At 43.6% G+C, this 24,675-nt stretch overlaps 1 protein-coding gene across 11 annotated transcripts in view; it reads right to left on the bottom strand.

Moving 5' to 3' along the window:
* GATB (glutamyl-tRNA amidotransferase subunit B) overlaps nucleotides 1–24,675 on the bottom strand; it is a 122,342-nt gene that overhangs the window by 43,727 nt on the left and 53,940 nt on the right. For 5 of the 11 annotated variants that reach the window (XM_036998593.2, XM_036998586.2, XM_073232585.1 and 2 more), the window contains exons 10-11: nucleotides 13,501–13,634; nucleotides 7,571–7,649 (exon numbers count right to left, since the gene is read on the bottom strand). In XM_036998593.2, coding sequence (XP_036854488.1) covers nucleotides 7,571–7,649; nucleotides 13,501–13,634 — 213 coding nt within the window. Of the gene's footprint in view, nucleotides 1–7,570; nucleotides 7,650–7,737; nucleotides 9,496–13,500; nucleotides 13,635–24,675 lie in introns of those variants that run through there. The other 6 variants (XR_012129615.1, XR_001855324.3, XR_001855177.3 and 3 more) reach the window with 2 other exon arrangements.

Here is a 24,675-nt window from a genome sequence, read left to right as displayed (position 1 = left end):
CTACAAAGGTTAGCAAATATTAAACACTCAATAAAAGCTATCTACTCATTAAAAATTTTAAATTATATACTTCTATGGAAAAAAAAAACACATCTTTTTGGTATTTGTATTTGTCTATTTGCCCCTGCAGCATAATTACACTTAGAATAACATAGCAAAACATTAAACAACAACAAAACCCCAGGTACCAGAACATGAAGACAAACCTCTCCAACTGGTGGATGAGATTAATTAAAAAAACATCCTGATCTGGTGAGTCCTGGTAGAGATTCCTGCTTTCACCTGGATCCATGTGGCTTTTTTTAAAAATTTTACTTTGGTAACATTAATCTATAATTACATGAAGGACATTATGTTTACTAGGCTTCCCCCTTCAACAAGTCCTCCCCACATCCCCATTCACAGTCACTGTCCATCAACATAGTAAGATGCTGTAAAATCACTACTTGTCTTCTCTGTGTTGCACAGCCCTCCCTGTGCCCCGCCCCCACTATACATGCTAATCGTAATGCCCCCTTTCTTTTTTTCCCCGCCCTTATGCCTCCCTTCCCACCCGTCCTCCCCAGTCCCTTTCCCTTTGGTAACTGTTAGTCTATTCTTGGGTTCTGTGCTTCTGCTGCTGTGAAACTGGATCATTTCTTACACCACATACAAAAATAAACTCAAAATGGATTAAAGACCTAAATGTAAGACCTGAAACCATAAAACTAAAAGAAAACATAGGCAGAAGCTCCTAGACACTGGTTTGAACAATATTTTTCTGGCTCTGTTTCCTCAGGCAAGGGAAACAAAAGCAAAACTAAACAAACGGGACTACATTAAACTAAAAAGCTTTTGCATAGTGAAGGAACCATCCACAAAATGAAGACTACCTAATGAATGGGAGAAGAAATTGAGAAATGATATATCTAATAAAGGGTTAATATCCAAGCTATTTAAAGTACTCATACAACTCAACACCAAAAAAAGCCTAAAAATACCATTAAAAATTGGGCATGTTATAACATGAATAGACATTTTTTCCAAAAATGACATATAGATAGTGAACAAACAAAAAGATGCTCAACAACACTAACCATCAGATAAATGCAAATCTAACTGCAATGAAATATTACCTCATGTCAGTCCAAATGGCTATTACCAAAAAGACAAGAAATAACAAGTGCTTGTGAAGATGTGGAGAAAAGGGAATCTTTATGCACTGCTGGGAAATGCAAATTGGTGCAGCCACTGTGGAAAATAGTATGGAGGTTCCTCAAAAAATTAAAAAAACCATACCATCTAGCCATTCCATTTTTGTGTATTTATCTAAAGAAAATGGAAACACTAATTTGAAAAGATATATGCGCCCCTATGTTTATTGCAGCATTATTTATAATAGCCAAAATATGGAAGTAACCTAAGTGTCCATCAATATAGATGAATGGATAAAAAATATGTGGTACATAAATACAATGAGAATATTACTCAGCCATAAAAAAGAATGGATTCTTGCTATTTGATATAACATGGATGGACCTAAAGGGCATTACACTAAATAAAGTAAGTCAGATTGCAAAAGACAGTACCATATGATTTCATTTATACATGGAATCTAAGAAACAAAACAAATGAACAAATAAAACAGAAACAGAATGTGAAATACAGGAAACAAACTGAAGCTTGCTAGATGGGAAGTAGGGTAGGTGGGAATGGGAGGAATACAGGAATGGGATGAAGAGGTGCAAACTTCAGTTATAAAACAAGTAAGTCATGGAGATGTAAAGTATAGCATAGGGAATATGGTCAATAATATTGTGATAACTTTGTGTGGTCACAGATGGTAACTAGACTTACTGTGGCTAGCAGTTTGTTATGTATATAAATGTTGAATCACTATATGGTACACTTCAAACTAAAATATCTGTACGACATCTGTATGTTCACTGTAGAAAATAAGGAAATAAAAGATAAAAAGAAATCCCCTGTATTTCCATTCCCCCAAGAAAATCAGTGTTAGTATTTTGGTGTCTTTTTCCTTCTTTTCTGTAACATACCTGTGATCGTAACACACGTACAATTTGAGACCTGCTCTTGTCTCAGTTATTACAGAAGTACTTCCCATATTAATAAATGTATCTTTCATAATTTAAATTATTCCATATTGGTAGGTATTGGATGTTGGCCAGTGTTTATTCTCTTCATCTGCAGTGTTCTAAGAGTTCCTAGTTGAAAACATCCAACATTCAGGAAGAGAGAGTGGGGATCTCAAGAAAGATCCACATCTCTGGTCTAAAATTGAAATCACCTGAATGACTTGCTTATAAAAGTTACACAGCAACTCTTTACAGGGCAAAGAGGCAGAGAGCTCAGTAGACATGGATGTTCCTGGCATCTTGGGCCTGGAAGTGGCAAGCCCGGCAGTCCCGGGGGCCATTCCCAGCCCCACATCTTCTCCTGCCTGCTACGGCCACTGTGGCTGAAAGCAGAGCAGACCTGAGAAGGCCGGCTTGGAGGTCAGTGTTTGCATGGCACTGAGTGTGGCTGGGACCCAACAGGCTCAAACACTGGTTGGAGCTGCCTGAGCCAAACTAACCAGAACAGAGGCGCTGTGAAGCAGCCCAGGGATCCCTGCCAAACCACAGCATTCAGAAGGAAAAGCAGGACAATGCTAGGATGGATGCTTTCAAATGCACAGAGGCTGGCTGCTCCCTGAGACATAGTGGGGTGGGTGGTGGAGGTCCGGAGCAGCGACAGCAGAGAAACATATTTCAGCAGCCTCCAGGAACAAACAGGAGCCTGGAGGCTGGAGTGTTCTCCACTCCTGGAGCTAGAACACATCAGCTTATTAACTTCCTAAATTAGTCAAGTGGCCAGATCCAGCCCCCTGGGCTGACACAGTCGACTCCAGTTGTCTAACCCTCTGCTCATGCCTATTTAAGACACAGATCACACACTCCTGGCTGGAGCCCAGCAGGGTGGGGGCCACTGAAGGGGGGCGGGCCCACCTCCAGGCCAGACTCTGCAGGGCTTCCCTGGCCCTCTTGCCGCAAACATAATGGCCTCTGTGACTGCCAGCCTCGTGCTGCAGCATAAATCCTCAGCTTTGTCTGTGTTTAATCGCCACCCTGGGAAGTGCTATCGAAGTGCAATTGTTTCTGTCAGGCTGCGCTCCCAGGTCCTGCTGCTCCCACCCAAGGCAAACATACATAACAAGGGATTCCTAGTGCTGTGTTAACAAATGGCCACTGAAAGCATGGGTAACACAAGCTGGGAGCCCCACAGCACACTCAGACCACTGGTGCCAGCTCTGACAGACACATGCGGCAGAAAGGGCTTCAGTTCCCTGGGGACCAAACTCACATACCCTCTTAACTACCACCCAGCTGTGTGTGGCCAAAGCTATTTTTAAAGTATCTGAAAGGAAGGATGGAAGGAAAGCAGTCAGGATCCTTGCCTGCCCGAGGGTTTTTAGGGTCATCGCGTAGAGGAAAGACTTGTCCAAGGGGGATGGCAGGGAGGGAGCCACAGCAGTCAGAGACAGGGGTCCCCACTAGGCAAAAGGCAGCTACCGTGGAGGGTCATTCTTCTAGAAAGGCACAAGCATCAACCTAAGGCCTAAGAGAAGCCGGACACAGCAAAACATGCAAAGAACTGAAACACTGCAAGGAAGAAAAAGACATCACACTATTTCTAAGAGTTTTACTGCATGACGAGTTAACTTTTCCCAATTGAAAGGTTTTTAGTGATTTCAGCTTAAAGCAGACCCCAGAGTAGACAAGAGCATGTTACAATTCGCTTTCCATCTCTTTGGAACCCAATCCATCCTGGTTGCCCTAGAAACACTAACTGGGCCATCCTCAGGAGAGAGTGGGTCACATGACCACAGCTATCTTGGGCAGCTAGCAGACTGGACAACCAGGGCCTCAGGGTCACAGGAGGCTGGGGATCCTGGGATGCCGTCTGCAGGTGAGCTGTGGCCGACAGCTGGGAGGCTGTGAGCCCTGTCCTGGGTGAGGGGAGGAGGTTTCCATCACAGAACTGGGTCCTGTCAGGGAACCCCGCTGCTAGTTAGGGAGCCAGTGTACAATTACCAGGAGGTTGCTCATGATGATAAACCATCTTTGAGTTTCTGTTTCCAAAAAATAGGGCTGCTTCATGGCAGCAACCTCCTAACCCCATGATGAAGGGCTAAGGCATGGAAATCTCAGAAGCGCTGCTGGGACTCCTGGAGAAAGGTGCAGTGCAGGGGGTAAGGGGCGAAAATAACGGGCAACGATGCCAGCGAAAGACAGGTGGAGAGTGAGGGATTAGTAATAAATTAGACATAAGTGGGAGATTTTTTTTAGAAATCAGTGCGTTCTCCCAACAGGACGATTCTTCCTGCCTGTCAATCTTAGCAGTCAGTCTCTCAGTCTTTTCTCCCCCATCTCTTGGTCACGTGACCATGAGTGAACCCCGTGTTCTGTCGGCGGGAACACCAGCAACCAGCAGCTCCAGAGCCCTTCTGCTCTGCTGCAGCACCCTCTGGCTCAGTTTCTAAAACCCAAGGCCTTATTGGGTTCTTCTGTTAAATTTAGTAAAAACTAATTGTAACACGTATTTTTTTTTTAAAAAAAGCACACTATAAAAATCAGATGCTCAATGTAATTAGTCGTTAGGGAAATGCAAATCAAATCCACAGGGAGATATCACTTTACATCTACTAGGACAATAACAAATGTTGGCAAGGATGCAGAGAAATTGGAAAACCCTCATACAATGCTGATGGGAATGTAAAGTGGTTTCAGCCTGTTTGGAAAACAGTCTGGCAGTTTCTCAAAATGTTAAACATGCAATTACTGTTAGATAAGTGGACAGCCGGACATAAAAGGGAGAGGGAGTGGGGCTTCAGCCAGTGTTTACATCTAGCTAGATGCTTGCTTACATTGTACACATTCTGTGTAAGCTGTTCTCATGGGATGTGGTGAGAATATAGGTAAAAGACTGGCCAACACCGGTTAGTTCCAACATAGAGGAGAAACTGACCCAAACTTCACCCCAAAATCCATAAAAAAAAAATCATGCCCCTGTTATTAACATAGTAAAAATCATACCTCTGTATGTGCCAGCTCCAATGGAGACCTAGTATAGCCAAAAGTCCCTACGCCCAATGTGAGGGTGGAGCAAGCGCGAACTCCGATAAACCTCCACCTGTTCCCTCTGAAACCTAAGCCCACTTGGTGATTATTCATCTCCCTTGATATAAAAAAGCCTCCCTATTGTCTCCTCAGTGTGACCGCCCTCTGGGTCTGCCCTCCCTGTTGGGGCACACACTCATCTTTTTCTGAACTTTTATTTTCCAAATAAACTTTCAATGTTCAGCCTCTTTGTGTGTCTGTCCTTGAATTCTTTCTCACAACAAGACCAAGAACCTGTCTCCTGTAATATTATCATATGACCCAGAAATTCCACTCCTAAAGGTATATACCCAAGAAATTTGAAAACATATGCTCAAAAACTTGTATTCATAATACCCAAATGTCCATTCATTGATGGACAAAAATGTGATATATAGGTACAATGGGATATTCTCTACCCATAAAAAGGAATGAAATACCGATGAAACATAGATGGACTTTGAAAACCTTATGCTCACTGAAAGAAGCCAGACACGAAAGGCCACATATTGTCCGAGTCCGTTCTTATTAAATGTCCAGAAGAGGCAAATCCATAGAGACAACAAGTAGATTAGTGGCTACCTAGGGGAGAGGTTAGGGGGAGTGACTGCTAATGAGGGCAGGGCTTGTGTTTTGGGGTGATGAAAATATTCCTTCATTAGTGCTGATGGTTATACAACTTTGTGAATATACTAAAACCAATGAAATGTACAGTCCATAAAAAAACTATTAAATAGTATGTCATAACCTCTTACTTTTTAAAAATCTTTACTTCTTTAACTTCATGTCTACCCATCCCATCAATTCATCTTTCTGATGATATATAAGCATGGAAAGATGCCTGGGGTGATGTTCACCCAAATGAATGGTAGTTATTTTCAAGGTGGCAGAATTCTAAAATATTTACATTTTTATGCATTAAATTCTTTATAATTAACAAATACCATTTTTTTCCCCACCAGAAAGTCAACAAGTGATTTTCTTAAAAAGAGAAAATGAAGTAGAAAAATAAAAAAAGCAAAATCCCAAGGCAATGATATATAAGGGAGATTTCCCTATGCAGCACGCATTTAACACACCTTTCGAATCAAACTTATTTCAGTTTGCCTCACAAAAACTAGGATTCACGCCATCTCCTTTAAACATGCTGCAAGTTGACAGAATCCAAAAGTGCCTCTCGCGCTATATGAACCCAGCTGTCGACATCCTCTTGCATTTCCCATTTCTTCCCACAGAACCTATCACATTCACTGCACCAGGTTTTTTCTTTTCTGTCATTGGTGGGGCAGGATGAGTGGAAAGAGGAAGATTTCCCCCCCTTTTCATTCCAAACACTACAATTCATCTACTCTTGTGTGTGTGTAAATACATGTATGTATTTCTGCCCTCAGGCCATTCGATCTTCCTGCTAGTGCTGAGCACTGTCATAAACACTTGTGTTCCGCTGGCATCCAGGCAACCAAAACCCTCTCCTAAGTGTGGCGGGGTCCCTGTAGCTGATGGCCTCGCTTGGTGGTGGGTAAAGAATCTTTATTAGCTCCCATTTGCAGTTTCTCAGCACAGAGCTGGTGTATGCTCTATGGTGCCTCATAATTAGCCAAAAGGAGTCGCTTCTGCAAAGACTCACTTTGTAACCTGCCCCTGACTGTCAATGTGTATAAATATTAAATGCTAAAGGCACCATTAAAATAACATTACGTTTCTGGCTGAAGCACTGACAGCTGTGCTATCTGAAGTTGAGATCAGGCAGCTGCCTGTGTGTTCATTTTTCTGGGTACTTATTTCTAAGAGTTTCCTGAATTCCAGGCATCTTTCACCCACCTGACTGTCAGGTAGAGATGGAAATGAGACAGAAGGCCACCTTTGATGACAATGCCATTTTTCTGAGTTTTCACACACTGGGCACATGTCGAAATTTTATCTGCTCATTGTGAGGCAGTCCGTCTGACCTCACCTTCCTTGCTGAAAAGACTGCCTTTTGGTGGGTGGCCGTGCAACAAATACAAACAAGCTCCTGGTACTGGCTGGGAGGCCACGGAGGCCACGGGAGCGGGCACCCGAGGGCTGGGAGCAGCGCCCACCTGACCTGCTGCCAGCCGTGCAGGGCCCAGGGGAAGTGTGCACAGTCCAAAGCCTGCACAAGCTGCAGGACCCCAGCCTTTTCACATAAACCAGGGTTTGGGAAACATTCTGGGCAAAGCCCAACAGTAACTCTTCCACCTGGTTAGCAAAGATGAGAAGCAAATTACGGGCATCACACATACTGGCTTTACTCATTTGCTAAATAAAATATTTCTACTTTTCAGTATAAAAATAGCACTTACAAGCACTTAATACTTCAATTATGAAATTTAGTTGGCGATGGCATTTGAGTTTTACATAAAATATTAGGTGAGCAGAGCAGTCAGAAGATTTAGGTAACACAGACATACCTGTTTAGCTGCGGCTGAAGAAATTGCTTTCCTGTCCAGCAGGTTGAGCAGCTCAGCCAGTGCCGATGGCGTGACAGGGCTAGCGGGCCCCCAGAAGAGAGAAAACATATTTACATCCCACGTGTCAGTGTATCCACTGACGGTCACGCAGAATCAAGGCACTTGATTTCATAGGAAACCCACACCCAGGACTGAAAACAACAGGCCAATGGGCTTTATTTATTTATTTGTATTTTAGGATATAACAAGTTTTGGGGATTAGTGTTGTTTTTCTTTATTCTTCCACCCAACAACAACAGCTGTTTGGCAGAAGTTGTAGCAACAGACAACTGCTCAGTTTAATTAGTCAAAAAAAAGGAGGTGGCTGCAAAATTCATGAGCCATGACGAGAAAAGAAAAAACCCAGTAATTAAATATTTTTGACTAAAAGATTAGTCTAAAAATTACTTCAAAGAAAACAGCAAACAAAGCCACTTTTATGAATACTTTTGTGCAAATATAAATTCTTTTTAATTGTACAAGCTTTTCTGTAAGGGAACGCAATGACCACCAACCATGTCGTTAGCCATCCTCATGTCTCTGCAGACTCTGTTCTCTTCTGTGGCTCACAGCAGCTTTCTGGGCCCCGAAGGGCCCAGAATCCACTGTATCTATACTTCTGGGACATAACTTATTTGCTAAGATCTCATGATATAAGTGGCCATGTCATTAATTCACATTTGTGGGTAGGAGTGGGGGGTGCGGGCCTAGATTAGTGAAAAGACAAGAATGACAGACTCTTTCTTTGAAAATACGTGGTTTTGCTACTTTTAAATACATACAGCAACTAGGCCAATGAAGTGCTATCTGAAGTCATTAGGGGACTAGTTTTAAATAGACAGGATGACTTATAAATAGCACATTAGTGTGTCTGTGTAAATGAAAGCTTCTGAAATGCTTAACACCACTTGAAAATACCTTCTATTTAAGTTTCAGTTCCCATCATTCACTATCAATTTATTTGTAAGCTTTAGAGAATAAAAAGGAAACTACTGCTTAGCCCCTAAACCAATTTCCTGAATTCCAAACCAACTGAATGCAAGTTCACCAGCTCTAACTGTACTGATTCAAGTACAGTGAGATCTCAGTAGGGTTGTTCATTCAACACACTGAGGCAGCCCATCATCCTTAAAGTGTCTGTTTATCAGAAGAGGGGCAGAAAGCTGGGAAATAAACTGATACCCTTTGCACAATTTTTAGAAAAGTCACAGAGAATAAAGTTGTTTTAAAAATTCATGTTCTTGATGTTCTGCAAACTTAGAAAATACAGTGGTCAATTAGAGTACAGACTGTGGAATCCGTAAGAGGCACTGAGGATGAACTGTACTTCAACAGCATGCAAAGGAAGTGTCCCCATTCCCAGCTGAGTCGATGATATCAGAGATGAGGGGACAGAGAGGGACAGAAATAGGACACAACTAAAAATACTCTGCCTTTCATCTCATGACCTGAATTCAACAGTCAAGTCACAAAGGTACTACAAAATACCTCCAGTGACCTAATAGCTCCTGGGATTTCTCAATCAAATTCTCAAATCTTTTTATACCCACAATGCTTGACATGTAGTAAGTCAATAATATTTGTGTCAGAGACTTCTTCCCACAAACAGGGATATCTCATATACTACATATACTAATTCTGGATATGCCAGGGCTAATGACAAAGATCAGTACCTCTAACACTGACCTGAAAGGCCCCACTCATTAGGTCAATAAATGAACTGTCAGATGTAGAACACAATGGCAGCAGAAGCACAACTACTAATTTGTTGCTCTCAGGGGTTACTGGTTTCTGGACAGTTAATGCGTCTCCACTGAAGAAGAATCTGACGTTGTATGTAGGCTTAGCTCTGCGGGCCAGTCTCCAATCCCCCACGGCCAGCGGATCTACACAGGAGGGGAAATGGAATCTTTCCAATCTCCCAACTTCATCCCGTCTCTTAAGAGCTCTTTCAGGATCACAACCCCATCTCCAGCTGGATTCCATGGGCAGACACCCTGACACCTCTACAGCCTCATACCCCCACACTGGTACCTGAGAAAAGGGCTGCCCATCTCAATCCCCAAACTCATTTTAGGTCAAATTCCCCCTTTTGTTTCTGTTAAACATGACACAAGAAGCTCCTGGAAGAAGATTGGGACTTGGGCATCCAGGCGACTCTTGCCGCTTGGTGATCTTTTTGGTCGCATTGCTCATTTCCCAGTGCCCTCTGCTGTGCCCCAACCCAGCAGCCATTCCACACAGCCCCCCTCCCACGCCGCTCCGCAGCACGCACTCTCACCTCCCACTGCACAGGACATCGTGATGCAAGACTCAGGGTGGGCTATGGTGCTCTCCTTCTCCTTTGCCTCCTCCATCAAACAAAGCCTCCAACTCATGCTCTAATCTCATCACCTTCCACTCCCATGCGTCCCACTTGGCTGCGTAATTTCCTTTCTCCTGTGCCTTTAGTCCACACCTTCATAAATGCTAGGATCTTCCCTATTCTGGAAATGCCTTTGAATGACCTTGCAGTTGCTTGCTTCTGCCTGGTGGCTTACCTTATTTTTACCAACAAACATCTAGCTTTAGTGGCTACTATCTACCTATCTACCCTTGTATCATGTGTCATGTGGCTTCTAACCCTACTTCTCTGCAGAAGCTATTCTCCTAAAAAAGCACTTCCCATCACTGGTTCCAAACAGCAGCTTCCGCCCAGCCTGCTGCATCCCAGTGAGAAGTCCTCCTCCTTGGCCCTCCAGATCCTCTACCTTCTCCCTAACTGGCCCTCTCGCACGTACTGCCCGCTGTGGATGAGTGGCGCAGCGCTTCCTTGCATGGCTCTCAGCCGTACCACCGTCTGGTAAAGGAGGAAAGCCCATCTGTTCCCAGGACTGCCACTGCTTTTTCAGGGGCCAGTTCTCTCTACCACTCAACTCAACTGCCTCTCAAGAGGCTCCATTTCACCCAAACATGTTCTAATTCAGGGGTCACAAATTTCTTCTGGAAGGCAGCAGATAGAAAATTTTTGAAGCTTTGTAGGCCACACATGGTCTTTGTCACATATTCTTTGTTTTGGTTTATTTAAGAGGTAACCGCCCTTCTTAGCTCATGGGCCATATAAAAAAAGGCCTGCCACAGTGACCTCTCTCTAAAAGGCTCCCGACTTCTGCAGCCCTGTCCCTGGGTGCTGCGCCACATGTCATGCACTGCTGGACTAATCTTCCCGCCATCAGCAGGGCAGGACAGGACGGCTGGCCAGTTGCACTTGCCTGATTTTACATGAAATACTTGCTCAGAGAATCTGTAATTCCCACTTTTTCAACTAAATCAAACCTCTTATTAATAGTAATTTAGAATGAGTTATTAACAAAAAAACAATATTCAAAGCAATATACTTGGAATAATTAAAAAGCCAAGTTCAGCCCCTTTAAGCACCAGTCTCCTGAGAGGTCTATAAAGGTGAATGCTAACTTGTGAGATCAGTTCCTGCCAACTTGACCTCTAGAGTGCTCCCTGCCTGGTACGTCATGAGACTGCTGCTGCTGCTGGCTTTGCAGCTCCTGCTGCTTTAAGCTTGGGAAACGTTAGCCTAGCAGCAGAGGTGGTTCGATCATTAACGTGTGTTCCAAGGTGAGGCTGGTATATACCGGCCAGCTAACTGTGGAAGGAGAGCTGCGCCTCAGTTCTTGTTCTACATAAATTGTAAAACAGGTACTTGCCAGAGGGAAGGGGTTGGGGGATGGATGAAATAGGTGAAGGGGTGATAAAGATGGATGAAATTATAAAACAGTTAAGTCACAGGGATGAAAAGTACAGCATAGAGAATACACTCAAAAATATTGTAATATCTTTGTATGGTGACAGTTGGTAACTACAGTTACAGTGAGCATTTCATAATGCACAGAACAGCTGAATCACTATGTTGTACACCTAAAACCAATATAATACTACGTATCAACTGTATTTCAATTAAAAAAAAACAACAGAACTGTTGCTTAGCTTTCTCTTTACCTGATTTTGGAACAACCAAATATACTTTTATTTAGAACTGGGTGCCCTTTGGGTGCTTAAAACTCTAGTGCTTACGAATTGTTTGGGTTAAGTACCAGGGACTCAAGTTTGCCTGACAGGCTAATATATCAACCTCAGATCCTTTAGAAGCTACCAGCAGGGTTGTTAAGCAAACACCTAATTTCATGGACCAACATGCAGAGACTGATCTGAAAGTCAAGGGACTTGGCTTCCAGTCTGTTATGCAACCTGAGGTACACCCCTCATCTCTTGGGGCCTCAATTTCCTTGTTTAATAAAGGAAAAGAGTCAAACCAGAAGATATCTAAGGTCTCTGCCAAACCTAAACTTTAGTGACTCTAGGAATCATAGGCAACAACACAGAAAACCATAAATTTAAAGCTAAGTTTTATATTTCCACCTGAAGCTCAGAGCACATCTTGGGGCCATCCTGGTTCCTCTGGCTAACGAATCCCTCCGCTCTGCCCCACTGCACTGTGTGCTTTTGAACAGGAACTGCTGCCCTGTTCTGCCTTGAATTAAAGTACAAGTCTAGATGCACAAGTCTAGTACTCCCCAGGAGCTGGAGAGCTCCTTGAGGGCTGGGATCAGGTCTTGCCCCCCTCTCCAGGTGCACTGCAGAGCGGTGTTCTACACCTATTCACTGGATTCATGGCTGAATCCTCGGGTAACTTTCCACAATCTCATATTCCAACTCTGCTCCAACTACACTGTCAGCTGTGCTTTTCTGCCATTTTCCACCTCTGTTCCTACAGGCTGTGCTCCATCTCGGTCCAAAGACACGCCAGCTCTGTGCCGTTCTCATACCTGGGCTCCCCACAGGTGTCACCCAGCCCTCTGCAACACCAAGTTTACCCATCCTTGAAGGCTCTGGTACTATTGTATCTCCTCCATAAATCTCCCAGATGGCTCCAGCCCTCACTGAATGGCACAGGATTTTCAGTGTAAAGAGTGGAGTTTCTGAATAAAGAGATCAATGCCGGGAGGACAGTAATGAAAGACAAAAAGGCAACAGATGTCGTAGGCGTTTAGGGGGCTGAAGGTGGCCATTGTTTCGGCACTTAATATGCCAGCATGGCAAAGAGAAGGAATGAACAGGGTCCACTAGGTGCAAGCATCGTGTATTTTCTTCTCAAAAACTGTTGGGGGCACATACTGTCACTTTCATTTTACAGAGAAGAAACTGAGGTGACAGAGGGCAACTCATGCAACGTCACTGCTGGCAGGCAGCCAAGTGAGGAAGTGAACTGGCCCACATGGGCACAGTAATACACATGTATGTATGCTGCAAGCAAGACGCTGAACATGAGGTTGCCTCTGCAGCTCTTTCCTTCCCCTTCCTGCGCACCTGCCTCAGCAGGCAAGTTCCTGGGTTCCCTGACCGCTGCGTGTCTGCTTGTCTCTGGCACACGACGGCTTCCTTTATCTAGAATGCTCCTGCTGCTCTAGGCACACAGCAACCCCCACTAGTTCTTCAGGGCCTGGCTCAGGCGCCCCTTCTAAGGGCTGCTGTCCCACCCGCAGCTGGGTCCCCTTTCGAGCATTCCCAGTGCCCCGGCATCTCTAGCTCAGGGGGCCACCCTGAGGTCTGACTGTCCTCTCACAGGTCTGTATCCCCACCAGACTGTTGGCTTATTCCTCTCAGGCCCCAGCCCCAGCACAGCACAAAGGGCAGCACGGAGTCAGGGCTGTGAACAAACAGGCGAATTTCTGATGTGAAGGGCAGCTTTAGAGTTTGGAACTCACAGGGGATGCTTGTGTCTTGTCAGGAGATCCTGAGGGGGGACGGGGGACCGAAACATTTGCTCTGCCCCACTTGGGTTGCTCTTGCACACGGCTCATTATAAAGGAAGAAAGAAAATCCCAGACCCCACTCACCTCTCACTCACAGTAAGGTTCTGCTGCTTTAAAAAGCCCAGGAAAGTGTTGAGGACCCAGTTAGTCACTTTTTTTGGCTCTGCCCTAGTTTCTTTTATCACATTTTGGAAGAACTCCAGTAGGCCAACTTCATTCTGTAAAAAAAAAAAAATTATATGAAGTTCACAAAAAGTGAAAGATCAGCATTCTGAAGGCAAAGCTGAGACTGTCACCATCTGCCACCTCTGAGACATCTATTCGTGCTTTCCTCAACATGGAGGTATCACGAGAAAATTCTGATCTCTCTCAGTAAAGAGCCAAGTGCTCTACTGCTACTACCATCACTCTGCACATTTGTACAGCATTTTCTCAGAAGAAGGAGAACGTTCCAGAGTGCTCTGAGTGGCCCAGAGCACGGTCCCCGCCAACTTGCTTGCCCTGCCGGCGTCAGCCCTGTGTGCCCGACAGCCTTCATGCTTGGGCTCGTGAGGCTTAGCCTGAGCCTGCTCCCTTTCCTCTCCAAGCCCGTCCTCTGCTGAGGTCCTAGTGATCGCTAGAACAGAACGTAGGAAGAGAAGCAAACTAAAAAGAAACAGAATATTCTACAAAGTGCATCGTAACTGAATTCTCTTTCACATTATTCCAAGAGGTGACAGAAATGGTTTCAAATGCTTTCAAAATGAGGAAAAACATGGGTCCATGTGACCCAATTAGGCCACTTAATTGGTGGAGGGGGCGGTGGTTTCCAGGCCTCCTGAAATGAGCAATGCACGCTGACCTTGCTCCCTCTCGGGCCCTGTGAAAATGAGCTGGGTTGGCTGGTCAGAGACGTGTTTGGAGAAGACTCTCCTGTTTCTCACCCTCTGGACTGATGGCTCCGTGACTCAGGGGCCATGCTCTTCTGTTCCCCTGTAACTAGAGGTCAGTCAGTGCTGGGACTTGACAGCTGCTTGGTAACTAACAGTGGATGAAATCAATGTCTCCTATCATCCTATCATCAAGTGTATTTATTTAAAATCACATGTGAACCCTCATTCTTTATCATACTATGTTCACCTTTAAATACCATAGTTGCTACAATCATGCACAGGAGTAACCTCAAGGCATTGATCAAGTTGCACACTGTGGCCGACTGCCAGCTCAGACAGATATGGCAGAATCAAGAAATTTGGCTAAATCCACTTTTTGTTTTTCAGTAGGAAAAATAAAATTATGTTCCATTCACAGAGGAGAGGATGGAGTTTTCAAATGCAGAGGGAACACATGTTAAGCAATATATTTTCCCTAACTGCTACAATTCAAATCAAACCATACTTTCCTTGAAATATTCCTTTTTAACTTTTTTTTTTTTTTTGAGAGGGCATCTCTCATATTTATTGATCAAATGGTTGTTAACAACAATAAAATTCAGTATAGGGGGGTCAATGCTCAATGTACAATCATTAATCCATCTCAAGCCTAATTCTCGTCAGTCTCCAATCTTCTGAAGCATAACGAACAAGTTCTTACATGGTGAACGAATTCTTACAGAGTGAATAAATTCTTACATGGTGAACAGTACAAGGGCAGTCATCACAGAAACTTTCGGTTTTGATCATGCAATATGACCTATAAACCATCAGGTCAAATATGAATATTCATTTGATTTTTGTACTTGATTTATATGTTGATCCCACATTTCTCCTATTATTATTATTATTTTTATTTTTAATAAAATGCTGAAGTGGTAGGTAGATGCAAGATAAAGGTAGAAAACATAGTTTAGTGCTGTAAGAAGGCAAATGTAGATGATCAGATGATCAGGTGTGTGCCTATGGACTAAGTATTAATCCAGGCTAGACAAGGGCAGCAAAACATCCACGGATGCAGAAGATTTCTCTCAAAGCAGGGGGGGTGAGGTTCTGAGCCTCACCTCTGTTGATCCCCAAATTCTCACCTGATGGCCCCCCTGCGACTGTGCCTGTCTTAGGTTGTTCCTCCCTTGAGGAATCTTACCCGTCTCTGGCTAACCAGTCATCTTCCGGGGCCATACAGGGAAATGTAAAGTTGGTAAGTGAGAGAGAAGCCATATTGTTTGCAAAGGTTAGCTTTTTACTTCTTTGCAGATTTATGCCCTGTGGCTTCTATGCCCAGCACTTGTCTCGAGGTATCTTTACCACCTGGAGGAATTATGATACTCGGTAAATTCGATATGAGGCACGAATTCTATTTAAAGTTTGTAATTAGGAAGGAAGAAGAAAAGCTATAGATGTAGCATATGAAGGAAACTTGGGAGGATTGATTATTTCTTTGACATATCTTCTTGTATAGTACCTTAAGTATGTATAGGTTTTAAACTACTAACTAATTTGCACACACATATTGACATAATAGGAATATGGTGACATAAACAAAGCAAATCTATAATTACCAACCATCTCCAGTGAAGCCAAGAAAACCATTTAGGCACCCTAGGCATTTGTGAAAATTTATCTATGATATGATGGATATTTTCCAACTGTACTTGAACCATCAGACAAATTAAAGCAGCCCATTTCTGGGATCTGTTCACATCCCATATGTTCTTTTAACCATAGATAGTCTATAGTCATGAGATTTTGGGGTGCTACAACTTGCACCCCTCCCAACTCCTGGTTGAGTTCCAACAGTACAGATCCAGTCAAATTCGTTGTCTCACTGTATGCACATGCCAGCCTAGACATCTCCCTCCTCCTTCTCATGGCAAGTCCAGGAGATGGTGGGCTGGATGCAGCCACAACCGCAGCATCGTCCGGATCCCTGTGGAGGCTTTTTGATGATCATCCCCCGGCACGAGTCCTCCAGAGAGTGCTGATGCCGGAAGCTCCTCCTCATATCGTATCTTAGTTCATTTTCTGGGTATCCAAGCTAGGCCTTGATCTTCTGCGTAGAAACAAACAGACCCTTTGCCCACACTTTGACATGCCCTCTATACCACTGTGCAGAACTCATTGGAGGTCAGCACACAGTAACTGCTTTTTTTTTTTTTTTTTTAATTAAGAGAAAGGAATATTATCAGAAAAGAGTACCTCCATAGCTGATCATCTGACACCCTTTAAGTGATCAACATTAAGGATATTTAAAGCATGCGTTGATCTTTGATTTACCAATAGTTTTATCCTGTTAAGGAGTAATCCCCCTTTTCTTTCTTTCTTTCTTTTTTTTTTTTTTTTTAAATTTTTAATCTACACTTACCTGAAGAATACTATGTTTACTATGCTCTCCCCTATATCAGGTCCCCCCTAACAACCACATTACGGTTACTGTCCATCAGCTTAGCAAAATGTTGTAGAGTCACTACTTGTCCTCTCTGTGTTGTGCAGCCCACCCTCCCCTTTCTCCCTCCCCCCCATGCATGCTAATCTTAATACCCCCCTTCTTCTTCCCCCCCCTTATCCCTCCCTGCCCACCCATCCTCCCCAGTTCCTTTCCCTTTGGTACCTGTTAGTCCATTTTTGGGTTCTGTAATTCTGCTGCTGTTTTGTTCCTTCAGTTTTTCCTTTGTTCCTATACTCCTCAGATGAGTGAAATCATTTGGTATTTCTCTTTCTCCGCTTGGCTTATTTCACTGAGCATAATACTCTCCAGCTCCATCCATGTTGCTGCAAATGGTTGGATTTTTCCACTTCTTATGGCTGAGTAGTATTCCATTGTGTATATGTACCACATCTTCTTTATCCATTCATCTACAGATGGACATTTAGGTTGCTTCCAATTCTTGGCTATTGTAAATAGTGCTGCGATAAACATAGGAGTGCATCTGTCTTTCTCAAACTTGATTGCTGCGTTCTTAGGGTAAATTCCTAGGAGTGGAATTCCTGGGTCAAATGGTAGGTCTGTTTTGAGCATTTTGATGCACCTCCATACTGCTTTCCACAATGGTTGAACTAATTTACATTCCCACCAGCAGTGTAGGAGGGTTCCCCTTTCTCCACAGCCTCGCCAACATTTGTGGTTGTTTGTCTTTTGGATGGCAGCTATCCTTACTGGTGTGAGGTGATACCTCATTGTAGTTTTAATTTGCATTTCTCTGATAATTAGCGATGTGGAGCATCTTTTCATGTGTCTCTTGGCCATCTGTATTTCTTTTTTGGAGAACTGTCTGTTCAGTTCCTCTGCCCATTTTTTAATTGGGTTATTTGTTTTTTGTTTGTTGAGGCGTGTGAGCTCTTTATATATTCTGGACGTCAAGCCTTTATCAGATCTGTCATTTTCAAATATATTCTCCCATACTGTAGGGTTCCTTTTTGTTCTATTGATGGTGTCTTTCGCTGTACAGAAGCTTTTCAGCTTAATGTAGTCCCACTTGCTCATTTTTGCTGTTGTTTTCCTTGCCCGGGGAGATATGTTCAAGAAGAGATCACTCATGTTTATGTCTAAGAGGTTTTTGCCTATGTTTTTTTCCAAGAGTTTAATGGTTTCGTGACTTACATTCAGGTCTTTGATCCATTTTGAGTTTACCTTTGTATATGGGGTTAGACAATGGTCCAGTTTCATTCTCCTACATGTAGCTGTCCAGTTTTGCCAGCACCATCTGTTGAAGAGACTGTCATTTTGCCATTGTATGTCCATGGCTCCTTTATCAAATATTAATTGACCATATATGTTTGGGTTAATTTCTGGGGTCTCTAATCTGTTCCACTGGTCTGTGGCTCTGTTCTTGTGCCAGTACCAAATTGTCTTGATTACTATGGCTTTGTAGTAGAGCTTGAAGTTGGGGAGTGAGATCCCCCCTACTTTATTCTTCTTTTTCAGGATTGCTTTGGCTATTCGGGGTCTTTGGTGTTTCCATATGAATTTTTGAATTATTTGTTCCAATTCATTGAAGAATGTTGCTGGTAATTTGAGAGGGATTGCATCAAATTTGTATATTGCTTTCGGCAGGATGGCCATTTTGACGATATTAATTCTTCCTAGCCATGAGCATGGGATGAGTTTCCATTTATTAGTGTCCCCTTTAATTTCTCTTAAGAGTGACTTGTAGTTTTCAGAGTATAAGTCTTTCACTTCCTTGGTTAGGTTTATTCCTAGGTATTTTATTCTTTTTGATGCAATGGTGAATGGAATTGTTTTCCTGATTTCTCTTTCTATTGATTCGTTGTTAGTGTATAGGAAAGCTACAGATTTCTGTGTGTTGATTTTGTATCCTGCAACTTTGCTGTATTCCGATATCAGTTCTAGTAGTTTTGGAGTGGAGTCTTTAGGGTTTTTTATGTACAGTATCATATCATCTGCAAATAGTGACAGTTTAACTTCTTCTTTACCAATCTGGATTCCTTGTATTTCTTTGTTTTGTCTGATTGCCGTGGCTAGGACCTCCAGTACTATGTTAAATAACAGTGGGGAGAGTGGGCATCCCTGTCTGGTTCCCGATCTCAGTGGAAATGCTTTCAGCTTCTCGCTGTTCAGTATAATGCTGGCTGTGGGTTTATCATATATGGCCTTTATTATGTTGAGGTACTTGCCCTCTATTCCCATTTTGCTGAGAGTTTTTATCATGAATGGATGTTGAATTTTGTCAAATGCTTTTTCAGCATCTATGGAGATGATCATGTGGTTTTTGTCTTTCTTTTTGTTGATGTGGTGGATGATGTTGATGGATTTTCGAATGTTGTACCATCCTTGCATCCCTGGGATGAACCCCACTTGGTCATGGTGTATGATCCTTTTGATATACTGTTGAATTCTGTTTGCTAATATTTTATTGAGTATTTTTGCATCTACGTTCATCAGGGATATTGGTCTGTAATTTTCTTTTTTGGTGGGGTCTTTGCCTGGTTTTGGTATTAGGGTGATGTTGGCTTCATAGAATGAGTTTGGGAGTATTCCCTCTTCTTCTATTTTGTGGAACACTTTAAGGAGAATGGGTATTATGTCTTCTCTGTGTGTCTGATAAAATTCCGAGGTAAATCCGTCCGGCCCCGGGGTTTTGTTCTTGGGTAGTTTTTTGATTACTGTTTCAATTTCTTTGCTTGTAATTGGTTTGTTTAACTTTTGTGTTTCTTCCTTGGTCAGTCTTGGGAGGTTGTATTTTTCTAGGAAGTTGTCCATTTCTTCTAGGTTTTCCAGCTTGTTGGCATATAGGTTTTCATAGTAGTCTTTAATAATTCTTTGTATTTCTGTGGAGTCTGTCGTGATTTTTCCATTCTCATTTCTGATTATGTTGATTTGTGTTGACTCTCTTTTTCTCTTAATAAGTTGGGCTAGAGGCTTATCTATTTTGTTTATTTTCTCAAAGAACCAGCTCTTGGTTTCGTTGATTTTTGCTATTGTTTTATTCTTCTCAATTTTGTTTATTTCTTCTCTGATCTTTATTATGTCCCTCCTTCTGCTGACTTTAGGCCTCATTTGTTCTTCTTTTTCCAGTTTTAATAATTGTGATGTTAGACTATTCATTTGGGATTGTTCTTCCTTCTTCAAGTGTGCCTGGATTGCTATATACTTTCCTCTTAAGACTGCTTTCGCTGCATCCCACAGAAGTTGGGGCTTAGTGTTGTTGTTGTCATTTGTTTCTATATATTCCTTGATCTCTATTTTGATTTGTTCATTGATCCATTGATTATTTAGTAGCATGTTGTTAAGCCTCCATGTGTTTGTGAGCCTTTTTGTTTTCTTTGTAGAATTTATTTCTACTTTCATACCTTTGTGGTCTGAAAAATTGGTTGGTAGAATTTCAATATTGTGGAATTTACTGAGGCTCTTTTTGTGAGCTAGTATGTGGTCTATTCTAGAGAATGTTCCATGTGCACTTGAGAAGAATGTATATCCTGTTGCTTTTGGATGTAAAGTTCTATAGATGTCTATTAGGTCCATCTGTTCTAGTGTGTTGTTCAGTGCCTGTGTGTCTTTACTTATTTTCTGCCCGGTGGATCTATCCTTTGGGGTGAGTGGTGTGTTGAAGTCTCCTACAATGAATGCATTGCAGTCTATTTCCCTCTTTAGTTCTGTTAGTATTTGCTTCACATATGCTGGTGCTCCTGTATTGGGTGCATATATATTTAGAATGGTTATATCCTCTTGTTGGACTAAGCCCTTTATCATTATGTAGTGGCCTTCTTTATCTCTTGTTACTTTCTTTGTTTTGAAGTCTATTTTGTCTGATATTAGTACTGCAACCCCTGCTTTCTTCTCACTGTTGTTTGCCTGAAATATGTTTTTCCATCCCTTGACTTTTAGTCTATGCTTATCTTTGGGTTTAAGGTGAGTTTCTTGTAAGCAGCATATAGATGGGTCTTGCTTTTTTATCCATTCTATTACTCTATGTCTTTTGATTGGTGCATTAAGTCCATTTACATTTAGGGTGACTATTGAAAGATATGTACTTATTGCCATTGCAGGCTTTAGATTCATGGTTACCAAAGGTTCAAGGTTAGCTTCTTTAGTATCTTACTGCCTAACTTAGCTCGCTTATTGAGCTGTTATATACACTGTCTGGAGAGTCTTTTCTTCTCTCCCTTCTTATTCCTCCTCCTCCCTTCTTCATATGTTGTGTGTTTTGTTCTGTGCTCTTTTTAGGGGTGCTCCCATCTAGAGCAGTCCCTGTAGGATGCCCTGTAGAGGTGGTTTGTGGGAAGCAAATTCCCTCAGCTTTTGCTTGTCTGGGAATTGTTTGATCCCACCATCATATTTAAATGATAGTCGTGCTGGATACAGTATCCTTGGTTCAAGGCCCTTCTGTTTCATTGCATTAAGTATATCATGCCATTCTCTTCTGGCCTGTAGGGTTTCTGTTGAGAAGTCTGATGTTAGCCTGATTGGTTTTCCTTTATAGGTGACCTTTTTCTCTCTAGCTGCCTTTAAAACTCTTTCCTTGTCCTTGATCCTTGCCATTTTAATTATTATGTGTCTTGGTGTTGTCCTCCTTGGATCCTTTCTGTTGGGGGTTCTGTATAATTCCATGGTCTGTTCGATTATTTCCTCCCCCAGTTTGGGGAAGTTTTCAGCAATTATTTCTTCAAAGACCTTTTCTATCCCTTTTCCTCTTTCTTCCTCTTCTGGTATCCCTATAATACGAATGTTTTTCCTTTTGTATTGGTCACATATTTCTCTTAGTGTTGTTTCATTCCTGGAGATCCTTTTATCTCTCTCTATGTCAGCTTCTATACGTTCCTGTTCTCTGGCTTCTATTCCTTCAATGGCCTCTTGCATCTTATCCATTCTGCTTATAAATCCTTCCAGGGATTGTTTCACTTCTGTGATCTCTTTCCTGACATCTGTGATCTCCTTCCGGACTTCATCCCACTGCTCTTGCATTTTTCTCTGCATCTCATCCCACTGCTCTTGCATTTTTCTCTGCATCTCATCCCATTGCTCTTGCATTTTTTTCTGCATCTCTGTCAGCATGTTCATGATTTTTATTTTGAATTCTTTTTCAGGAGGACTAGTTAGGTCTGTCTCCTTCTCAGGTGTTGTCTCTGTGATCTTTGTCTGCCTGTAGTTTTGCCTTTTCATGGTGATAGAGATAGTCTGCAGAGCTGGTACAAGTGACCGCTGGAAGAGCTTCCCTTCTTGTTGGTTTGTAGCCTTTTCCTGGGAGAATAGCGACCTCTAGTGGCTTGTGCTGGGCAGCTGTGCGCAGACAGGGCTTCTGCTTCCTGCCCAGTTGCTTTGGGGTTTATCTCCACTGTTGCTGTGGGCTTGGCCTGGCTGGGGCTGTTCCTCCAAAATGGTGGAGCCCCGTTAGAGGGGGAGCAGCCAGGAGACTATTTATCTCCGTAAGGGGCCTCTGTGCTCCCTGCTGCCCAGGGGGTTAGAGTGCCCAGAGATCCCCAGATTCCCTGCTTCTGGTCTAAGTGACCTGTCCTGCCCCTTTAAGATTTCCAAAAAGCACTCTCCAAACCAAAACAACAACAGCAACAATGAGAGAGGGAACAGAAAGGAAAAAAAAAAGAAAAAACACGCGATTTTTTTTTTTTTTTTCCTCAGGTGCCGGTCCCAGGCACCCGCGCACTGGTCCTGCTGCCCTGTCTCCCTAGCACCAGGGTCCCTGTCCTTTCAAGGCTTCCAAAAAGCACCCACCCACCGGTCCCGCAGGGAAGGAACGCTCAATATTCTTTGTCCTCAGGCACTGGTCCCACGCACCCGCTCACCAGTCCTGCCGCCCTGCCTCCCTAGCACCGGGGTCCCTGTCCCTTCAAGGCTTCCAAAAAGCACTTGGCAAAAAGAGAGAAAAAAAAGGGGAAAAACGCGCGATTTCTTCCGTCCTCAGGTGCTGGTCTCAGGCACCCACCCACCGGTCCCACAGGGAAAAATGCGGGATATTCTTTGTCCTCAGGTGCCGGTCCCAGGCACCCGCTCACCAGTCCCGCCGCCCTGCCTCCCTAGCACCGGGGTCCCTGTCCCTTTTAGGCTTCCAAAAAGCACTCGCAGAAAAGAGAAAAATAAAAGGGGAAAAACGCGCGATTTCCTCTGTCCTCAAGTGCCGGTCTCAGGCACCCGCCCACCGGTCCCGCAGGGAAAAACGGGGGATATTCTTTGCCCTCAGGCGCCGGTCCCAGCCACCCGCTCACCAGTCCCGCCACCGTGCCTCCCTAGCACTGGGGTCCCCGTCCCTTCAAGGCTTCCAAAAAGCGCTTGCCATAAAGAGAAAAAAAAAAAAAGGGGAAAAACGCGCGACCTCCTCCGTCCTCAGGCACCGGTCTCAGGCACCCGCCCCCAGGTCTCGCAGGGAGAAACGCGGGATATTCTTTGTCCTCCGGCGCCGTTCCCAGGCACCTCCTCACCGGTCCCGCCACCCTGCCTCCCCAGCAACGGGGGCCCGTCCCTCTAAGGCTTCCAAAAAGCGCTCGCCAAAAAAAAAAAAAAACTGCTCCGGTTTCTCTCCACCCGCCGGGAGCCGGGGGGAGGGGCGCTCGGGTCCCGCCGGGCTGGGGCTTGTATCTTACCCCCTTCACAAGGCGCTGGGTTCTTGCAGGTGTGGATGTGGTCTGGATGTTGTCCTGTGTCCTGTGGTCTCTATTTTAGGAAGATTTTTCTTTGTTATATTTTCATAGCTCTATGTGTTTTTGGGAGGAGATTTCCACTGCTCTACTCACGCCGCCATCTTGGCTCCCGCCTCTCCTTTTTAACTTTATACTATACCTCACATTGCCTTCAGAGAACCTTCATTAACCAAAAGAACTTTCTGGGAAAATAAGATGCTGGGTAGAAGCATGATGTACTAAAAAAGTGCTCTGAAAGCTAAGCTTGTAATATACACACAGGCACGCAGTTGCTAAAACAGAAATTTCATCATAAAAAAAATCTACATGCCCTTTGTAACAGATAAACTCTCTGGTGACACGCCTACTGAATAATCCCATAATCATCTCCTGAATCTCTTTTCAAGCCAAGGCTGTTATTCTGCTCATGCTAAACCAGGGCAAAGGCCACATTAGCAGCCAGAGCTTGACTACAGATAAAGGCAAATGCAGGCAGCACGAAGAGGAAGTTCTGTCTAACTTACAGAAAAGTGTTCAAACTTCTACAATGGTACACAAACCACTGGGGAAGTAGAAACCCACCTTCCGGCCCAAATCAGACAAGCAGAACTCCCTTTGTTCAAACCCAGACAGGCTTGCCTGTTGGTGAAAAGAGCTGTCAGGAGAACTCTGCTTCGCCAAGGGAAGGTTTTCTAAATCCACCTAGAAATACAGCACTTGAACTCCCAGGCTTGGCTGAGTTGCTGGGATGTGATGTACATTCCTCTACTCTTGGGTGTTTTGTTTATTGGATGGATAACATGGCAAGTCAGATTTCTGTTTGTCTTTTTGTGTCACTGCTGTGAGGAAGACTCTCTGACTCTCTGAGCTAGAAGTGTACTTCACTGGGGGATACATGGTTTCGGTGCACCATCTGAAGCAGACATGGGAATCTGCAACTGTGCTGGGGTGAGCTACAGGCAGCGCAGCTGAAAGAGGCTGAGCGGCCGCCGCCCAGAGAGCGATGATCAGTAAGTCACACCGGAGCTGTGTGCTCTGGCTCTTCAGATCAGAGGCCTGCTTTTCAGGAAAAAACCACTTAGCATTCTCGGTAAGGTCTTCTCAGTTTTTCTGTGAGACCGGCGAATGCTAATAAGCTCAGCATGGATCTCAGAAGCCCCTGGTGAACACGGCAGTGCAGCCATCTGGTTTTCTCAGAAAAACAGCAGACCAGTAATTCCCTTACACAAAAGCCTTATTGAGAACAGCGCAGAAAGGC

Source organism: Manis javanica, chromosome 3 (assembly GCF_040802235.1).
Source record: "Manis javanica isolate MJ-LG chromosome 3, MJ_LKY, whole genome shotgun sequence".
Classification (NCBI taxonomy): domain Eukaryota; kingdom Metazoa; phylum Chordata; class Mammalia; order Pholidota; family Manidae; genus Manis; species Manis javanica.
The sequence above is the reverse complement of the archived record's forward strand: the minus strand, read 5'-3'. Positions and strand labels throughout refer to the sequence as shown.